General features: G+C 35.5%; 1 protein-coding gene across 1 annotated transcript; it reads left to right on the top strand.

Annotated features, from left to right (window-relative positions):
- Nucleotides 1-5,722: 5,722 nt before the first annotated feature.
- Nucleotides 5,723-6,235, top strand: LOC120200424. The gene has a single exon (XM_039201283.1). It carries the CDS (start codon nt 5,723-5,725, stop codon nt 6,233-6,235), a length of 513 nt encoding a protein of 170 aa, XP_039057214.1.
- The last annotated feature ends 3,042 nt before the right edge of the window (nt 6,236-9,277 follow it).

The raw sequence follows: 9,277 nt of genomic DNA on the forward strand, positions 1-9,277 counted from the left end.
GCGATGAAGAAGGTTTCGATGAAGAGGAACAAGAAGTAGCAAACTTGTGCTTGATGGCATTCGGGGAAGATTCTAAGGTAACCTCTAACTCATCTGATTTTGATGATTTATCCTATGATAAGTTATTAGAGGAATATAATGGGTTGGCTTCGGATTATGAGAAATTGTTTTTAAAATATAAAAATGATGTTTCAAAATTGAAAAATGAAAATAAACTCATATCCAAAACCAACAACGATCTTGAAAGTAAAATCAAAGATTTGCAAATCAAACTAGAAGAGTTTGAAAAGAAAAATTTGGATTTGCAAAATTTACTTTCAAAGGTCAATGATGATCATCAAAAGAAAATTGATGATCTTAAAACTTCTTTTGATAAAGTTGGAACAAAACGTTTTGAAAAATGAAAAAAATTCAAAATCCAACTTTGTTAGAAAAAGTTTTAAAAACTACAATCATAGAGGTCCCCAAAGAACCTCTAATGGAAAAATCGTTAAAAGTATATGGGTTCCTAAAGAACTCATTACTACTAAAGATAAGGATATCCTACACAAATGGATACATAAGGGGACTAGGATTTTGGAAACTAATGAATATGGACCTAAAATAATTTGGGTACCAAAAATTAGAAATTAATCTATGTTTGTAGGAAAAGGAGCATTGCTACAAGGCACGGGAAACAAATCCAAATTCATGATACCTTGATAGTGTATGCTCAAGACACATGACCGGAGACAAAAACCGGTTCATTGAGCTTAATGCCAAAAATGGAGGAGAAGTGACTTTTGGTGATGATTCAAAAGGTCACATTGAAGGTATTGGTACTATTGGTAATACCTCTTCCATACAAATTAAGAATGTTTTATATGTGAATGGATTAAAGCATAATCTATCGAGTATTAGTCAATTTTGTGATAAGGGATTCAATGTCATGTTTGATATTAATGGTTGTAAAGTCATTGACATTGCATCTAATCAGATTATGCTTGTTAGTCATAGAATAGGAAACATATACATGGTGCATTTAGATTCTATTGATATGACTAATTTGTGCCTAGTTGCTAAGGATGAACATGATAGTTGGTTATGGCATAGGAGACTAGGACATGCTAGTATGAGTGTTTTGCAACGGCTAATTCAAGGTGATTTAGTTCGAGGGTTGCCTAAGCTTAAATTTGATAATTATAAAATCTGTGATGCTTGTGCTAAAGGAAAACAAAAGCGAGTTTCTTTTAAATCTATTAATGACGTATCAACTAGTAGAGTATTACAATTGATCCATATAGATCTTTTTGGGCCAACTAGGACTACTAGCTTGGGTGGAAAACAATATGCTTTTGTCTTGGTAGATGACTATTCTAGATATACTTTGGTTCTATTCTTAAGTACTAAAGATGAAGCATTAGAAAATTTCATCACATTTTCAAAATTAATCCAAAACGAAAAAGGTTACTCTACCACTAGTGTTAGAAGTGATCATGGCACTGAATTTGAAAATCTTGGATTTAATGAGTTTTGTAATTCTAATGGTATTAGCCATAATTTTTCAGCACCTAGAACCCCTCAACAAAATTGAGTTGTTGAGAGGAAAAATCAAACTTTAGAAGAAATGGCTAGAACCATGCTTTGTGAAAATAATTTGCCAAAATATTTTTGGGCGAAAGCCACAAATACCACTTGTTATGTTGTAAATTGAGTAATGATTAAGATAATTTTAAAGAAAACTCCATATGAAATTTTCAAAAATAAAAAGACTAACATTAGCTATTTTCACCCTTTTGGATGTAAATGTTTTGTTTTAAATAACGATAAAGAAAACCTTGGCAAATTTGATGCTAAAAGTGATGAAGGAATTTTTCTGGGTTATTCCTTAAATTCTAAAGTTTATCGAGTATTTAATAAAAGAACTTTAGTTGTAGAAGAGTCTATACATGTTGTTTTCGATGATAATCCCCTTCCGAGGAAGGATTCTTGTGTGAATGATGATGTAGGTATTATAAATACAAATGAAGTTAGACATAACGTTGAAGAACCATCATCAAAGGAAGAAAAAAAAGATGAGGTAACTTATGATCCTCTTGAGAATCCAACCATTGAAGAAAGGGAAGTATATTATCCAAGAGAGTACAATTATGTCAAGGATGGTGAGATTATAGGTGATCCATCCAAAGGGGTAACAACTCGATCTTCTCTTAGAAATATTTGTAATTATTTTGCATTTATTTCATGCATAGAGCCTAAAGATATTAAAGAAGCATTAAAAGATGAACATTGGATTATGGCTATGCAAGAAGAATTAAATCAATTTGAGAGAAGTAAAGTATGGACATTAGTTGAAAGGCCTAGTAATAAACCTACTGTAGGTACTAGATGGGTATTTAGGAATAAGCTTGATGAGAGTGGTAATATAGTGAGAAACAAGGCTAGACTTGTTGCTCAAGGGTATACTCAAGAAGAAGGCATAGACTATGATGAAACATACGCTCCCGTAGCTAGGATTGAATCAATTAGAATGTTATTAGCATTTGCATGTTTTCATGAATTTAAATTATATCAAATGGATGTTAAAAGTGCATTTTAAATGGTTTTATAAATTAAGAAGTGTATGTGGAACAACCTCCAGGTTTTGAAGATTCAAAATTTCCGGATCATGTTCTTAAATTGACAAAAGCACTTTATGGTTTAAAATAAGCTCCTAAAGCTTGGTATGAAAGATTTTCAAATTTTTTAATTGAAAAAGGTTTTTCAAAAGGGAAGGTTAACACTACATTGTTTTTAAAGCATAAAGATAAAGATTTATTAGTAGTTCAAAATTATGTTGATGATATAATATTTGGTTCTACTAATGATGTTCTTTGCCAAGAATTTTCTAAGCTAATGCAAAGTGAGTTTGAGATGAGCATGATGGGGGAGCTCTCATTTTTCTTGGGACTCCAAATCAAGCAAAGAAAAGATGGCATCTTCATCAATCAAGCTAAGTACGTCAAAGATATGCTCAATAAGTTTGGACTGGAAAATGGCAAACCTCATGACACTCCAATGAGCTCTTCAACAAAGCTTGACTTAGATGAAGGAGGTAAATGTGTAGATGTTAAATTATATAGGTCAATGATTGGCTCTTTGCTTTATCTAACTGTAAGTAGATTGGACATTATGTTTAGTGTTTGTTTATGTGCTAGATTTTAATCATGTCCTAAGGAATCACATTTACTAGCTGTTAAGAGAATCTTTAGATACCTTAAGGACACTCCTAGTTTAGGACTTTGGTATCCTAGAGACTCTAGCTTTAGCTTGCATGCCTTTTCTGATGCGGATTATGGAGGATGCAAATTAGATAGGAAAAGCACCTCCGGTACTTACCAATTCCTTGGAAATATGCTGATTTCTTGGTTTTCAAAGAAACAAAATTGTGTTGCATTATCTACCACTGAAGCCGAATACATTTCAGCTGGTAGTTTTTGTGCACAAGTTTTATGGATGAAACAACAACTTTTTGATTATGGAATTGAAATTGGTACCATTCATATCAAGTGTGACAATACTAGTGCTATTTGTCTCACTAAAAATCCCATCCAACACTCTAGAACTAAGCACATTGAACTAAGCACATCACTTCATTAGAGACCCTGCCACTAAGGAAGATGTAGTTCTCGAATTTGTTGATACTTTGCACCAATTAGCGGATATCTTTACAAAACCTTTAGACAAGGAAATATTTTGGACACTTAGGAGAGAATTAGGTTTGACCAACCTATCTTCACTTAGTGTTTAAAATAATTTTATCACTTTTAAGACTAAATGAAAAATGCTTAGAATAGTAATTTTTTATTGCATTCATTACTATTAGTTAGGGGGAGTTTATGATTCTTGATGAAAATTAACTTTATGTTCAGATATAGTTTAAAGATTAATTTGATTGCTTGAACATGATTAATTTTCAATATATGAGTTGCCTATACCACTAGAGCTAATTAATTTAGCATTTTGAGTTTTTTAAACCAGATTTTTGGATTTTTTTGTGCTTCATGCACCGATGCACTTAACAATGCATCGATGCATCCCTTTGAATGTGCATCGATTCATCATGTTGATGCACCGATGCACGCCTTGAATGTGCATCGATGCACGGGGTCATGTATCTATACATCCGTCGGGTTTTGGGTTAAAATGCCTCATTTTCTTCATTTTTCTCAAAAGGAAATTTGTTGGTATACAAAATTTCTTTCCAAGGTATCGAGGTTGATAAAGCCAAGGTAGAAGTAATTAAGAATTTGCCTCCACCCCACTGTGAAGGGCATCAGAAGTTTCCTAGGGCATGTAGGATTTTACTGGCATTTCATCAGGGATTTTTCAAATATTTCAAAGTCTTTTTGTTTGTTGCTTCAACAAAATCAACCATTCGTGTTCAATGAAGAATCCCTCAACACCTTCACTGATTTGAAGAGAAAACTTGCTTCGACACTAATTATTGTTCCACCAGACTAGGATGCCCCGTTCGAGCTGATTTGCGATGTAAGTGACAACGTAGTAGGGCAGTGCTAGGGCAAAGAAAAGTTAGAGTCTTCCATGTCATCTATTATGCCAGCCATACCCTTAATGATGCACAACTTAATTATACCACTACTAAAAAAATTGCTTGTCGTGGTATTCGCTTTTGATAAGCTTAGAAAATACCTTAGAAGATCTAAGGTCATTGTACAAACTGATCACTCTGCCATTAAGTACCTAGTTAATAAAAAAGATGCAAAGCCTAGGCTTATAAGATGGATACTCTTACTATAAGAATTTGATTTAGAGGTGAAGAATAAGAAGGGTACTGAAAACCAAGAAGCATATCACTTGTCTAGGCTAGGAAACAAAAATATTTTCCATCACATGAAGGACATTCGGGAGGATTTTCTTGAAGAGAAAATTATATTTGTCGTGGTAGTGCTAGAGTACACTGACATAGTTAACTTTCTTGTTAGTGGTATTATGCCTCAAGATTTATCTACCCAGGGCCGAAAAAAGTTTAGACATGATGTATGCCACTATTTTTGGGATGAACCATTCTTATTCAAAAAATATGGTAATCAAATAATCAGAAGGTGCTTCCTCGAATAAGAACACAAAGAGATCCTTTTTCATTTCCATGCATCTCCATTTGTAGGGAACTTTGGTGGGATAAGGAATGCTAGAAAAGTCCTTCAATCTGGCTTATACTGACCCACTTTATTCAGGGATGCGTATGAATTATATAAGTCATGTGATCACTATCAATGCACAGTGAATATATCGAAGAGAAATGATATGCCATGGTTAATATTTTGGACGTTGAACTCTTCGATGTATGAAATATCGATTTTATGGAACCCTTCCCATCATCTTTTGGTGATCAGTACATACTCTTGGTTGTGGACTTTGTATCCAAATGGGTCGAGGCCGTGGCAAGACATCGAAATGACTCCAAGTCCGTGTTAAAGTTCTTGCAAAAAAAATATATTGATGTGTTTAGAGCACCACAGGCAATTATCAACGATGAAGGCACTCACTTTGACAATAAATTATTTGCCAAGGCATTTCAAAGATACGGGGTGCGTCATAAATTACTATGACATACAATTACCAGATAAATGGGAAAGCTGAGGTTTCCAACCAAGAGATCAAGTAGATTCTTGAAAAGGTGGGTAACCCAAAACAGAAAGATTGGTCGCCAAAGCTTGATGAGGCACTATGGGCATATCGCATGGCATTGAAAATGCTAATCGGGATGTCTCCATTCAAGTTAGTCTATGGCAAGGCATCTCACTTTCCCGTGGAACTAGAACACAAGGCATTTTGGGTGATCAAACAACTTAATATGAATGCGCAACTTGTTGTAGAAAGACGATTATTAGAGCTAAACGAGATGGATGAATTTAGAGTTGAGGCGTATGAGAATTCCCGTCTTTACAAAGAAAAGACAAAGAAGTGGTACGACAGAAAACTTTTACCACGGAAAGTTTTTCCGGGGAAACAAATACTTCTCTATAATTCAAGGCTCAAGTTGTTCTCAGGCAAGATGAAGTCCAAATGGTCGGGACCTTTTATAGTGCATCAAGTGCATAGCCAAGACGCAATTGAAATCACAAACCTGAATGATGGGATGACATTTAAGGTGAATGGTCAAAGATTGAAGGCGTACAATGGAGCACCGATTATGTGTGACAAATCGGCATCACTACTCAACGGCACCCAAGAGTTTGCTCATCTTCCCTAAATAAATTTTGTTGCCTAGGCAACATAATTTACATTATGCATATAAATAATTTTTTTTTTATTTTATTCTGAACATATTATTTATATTTATTGTATTATCTAACATTGTGTCTTTCGTAATCTTTGTACACGTGGCAGCGTAGGGTTATAACTCATACATGGAGGGAAGCCAAACCCTTGTAAACTAATTCAGTGATACTTTTGAAAGGGAAATTTTTTTCCTAATTATTTTATTCCTTCTTATCCCATTAAAATCTTTGGCATTAATTACTCTATCTTCCTTTTTCACTTTTCACTTATTTATCCCCAGAAAACACCCACTAACCCATTTTTTCTTCAAGACCGCATACTTTACTTTTTTCTTTCACCGTCTCTCTTTCACTCACTTTCTTCTTTATCTTTTCTTTTGCCTTTGATTTTTCATCTTTCCCCAAAAACCTCCATAGTTTCCATCCAAAATCATTTCTTCTTCAATTCTGTCATCAAGAAAACATAGCTTGCTCCAAGTCAAACCCTAGTGCTTCCACCTCGTCTGTCTCTGCAGTAAGCTTTCGGCGATTCCAAAGTGCTAAGGTCGAGAACAAATTTAAGGCATTGTAGAAATGCCAAGTTTACCTAGAAGACGGCTTTGTATTCCTTGTGGGCGATGAGGAACCTTTCGGGCCTGAGGTGATGGACATTATCCGGATAACACAACTGGGAGAAATTTTCCCGGCACCCGAAGGTAGTAGCTCTAGCGCTAGTCCAGGAGTTCTATGTGCATTTGTAAAACCCTTCCCAACACTCTGTTTATGTTAGAGGGAAGTTCATCCGGTTCACTCCCTCCTCCATCAATCGATGTTTTCAACTCAAAAAAATTGAGAATGCCCCCAACCGGAAGCATGTAGATCGCCACGCTCTCAAGCTAGTTATGAAGCTATGGAACCACTTCTTAAAGGGCAAGTTGTTACCCATGTCTCACAACACAACTGTGTTGTTACGATAACTAATGCTTCTCCATTCATCATCTACGAATGATCGATTGATGTGGGGAAAAATTATATTTGAATAGATCTATGAGTGCTCCAAATGGACGAAAGGTAACTTACTCTTTCCAAATCTAATTACGGCTCACTATACGAAGAAAAAGGTCCCCGATGAGCCCTTGAAAAGGTTCATCAAATTCAAGAAGGGCATCACCAAAAAGAAGGTATATGACCTAATGAGTTTTGATGATAATGCTCAGGGTGAGGGATTAGAATGTGGTCCAAAATCTTTTATCGCGACAAGAATGGCGGTTGTGGTCACCACTACTCGAGAGACAAGGGAACGGATAGAATGCTTGGAAGGTAACATGCATACCTTCTTCAATTATGTCAAGGAAATAGATGCACAAATGAACACATTCTTCAAGGATTTGTTACAAGTTACCACTAAAGACCTACCACCTTTTCCTGTAGAAATATTATGTAAGTTAGTACCCACAAGCGGTAACATACTTTTCACCTCGACACAAAATATTCAGCATGATTCCCTGGTAAATTTCACCCATATTGCCACACATGTCTCTCGAATCCATAAGGAAGGCCAAGGCCAGATGGATTAGTACACCAACTTGACCTCTTCCTCCTCAAAGACACTTAGGAAATTTTGTTAGAATATTTCGAAGCCAACAACTTTCTGCGGCCACAATTTTTGTTGAACCAACTGATGAACAACTAACTACTGAACAAGCCCCTAAATAGCCACCAGATTTGAACAACGAACAAGTTATCACAACTGACGCCAGCCAACCCTTACATGCATCTTCTGTGACTGACCCAACCGAGGACGTGCTGTAACCAAACAGTTCTCCCAGAACCCAGTATCACCTCAAGCGCTTAGCCAGTCGCATTGCTATGCCATCTCCATCATCACTCCAGTTAGAAGAAACAAGATATGTCAGTCCTTATCCTATCAAAAGATGTTGAACCCGAGCCTCTAGTAGAACTACCTCACCACAATAAGATACCACTTTACATTTGCATATTACTTTACCTTTTTTCATGCATTGAGGATAATGCATCCCTCAAGTTTGGGGGAGGTGTTATGCTTCGTACTTAGTTAATTACATATATAATGATTGGTAGAAATAAATTTTGTCATGGAATGAGTTATGTTATGATAGTTGTTTGGAATAAGTTGATGATGCATAGTGATGAAAGCAACATTTTATGCCTAGGCCACAATTATTTTACATGACTGTTGGAGGATAAAACCTACCTAAGGACTTGACTCCTTGTGATTCTGTCAACACGATTGTATGTTTTCTCTGCTTAAGGTACTTAGAAAATTTTTAAGAAAGAACTTTTAATGCGATGTGGCATTAAATGATTGAAAATATTAAGTTGAACTCCTTAGTGTGTTGAATTGTGTTTAATTGCAAATAAATTCCTCGGCATAACTGTAGATGGACACTTCTCTGTGCGACGGCATGACCTAAAAATTCCCTTAAATAAATGGTTGCCTCGACACATGAGTGAATGAAAGCATTCATGGGATAACTCTACCGGACTAGCTTGGGGGTGGAAGGAATGCTCCCTTTCACCTATAGTATGGGACGATAGGTGTGATGAGCTGACTCCCCTCGAAGCAGTGAAAAATGAATAAAATAATATTTGAAGTTACATGTTGATAAACATGAGTGAAACTGTGTTTAATGAATAATGATGCATTGGCAAAAATAAAAGAAATTACTTAGGAGTTTTCTAATTTCATTATACATATACTAGATACAATCACACATACACTTTCACACATACACTTTCAAATAATTATGACCTAGGGAAGGATACTTGACTTGTTACTCAGTCTAGCATGTTGAGCCCAAACTTATTGCTGAGGACTGAAATTTTAAACCACCTGATTGTCCTAATTTATACTTTGCCGTGACACTTTATTTTTCTACTACTTATTATCCATTTCTCAAGGACAAACAATAGCTTAAGTTTGGGGGTGTGATAACTCCGTAAAAAGACTAGCTTTTGTGTCTTTTTACTGAAGTTATTGAGTGTCTAAAAGTCAT

Source organism: Hibiscus syriacus, unplaced genomic scaffold, assembly GCF_006381635.1.
Source record: "Hibiscus syriacus cultivar Baekdansim isolate YM2019G1 unplaced genomic scaffold, ASM638163v2 tig00005974_pilon, whole genome shotgun sequence".
NCBI classification, from domain to species: Eukaryota; Viridiplantae; Streptophyta; class Magnoliopsida; order Malvales; family Malvaceae; genus Hibiscus; species Hibiscus syriacus.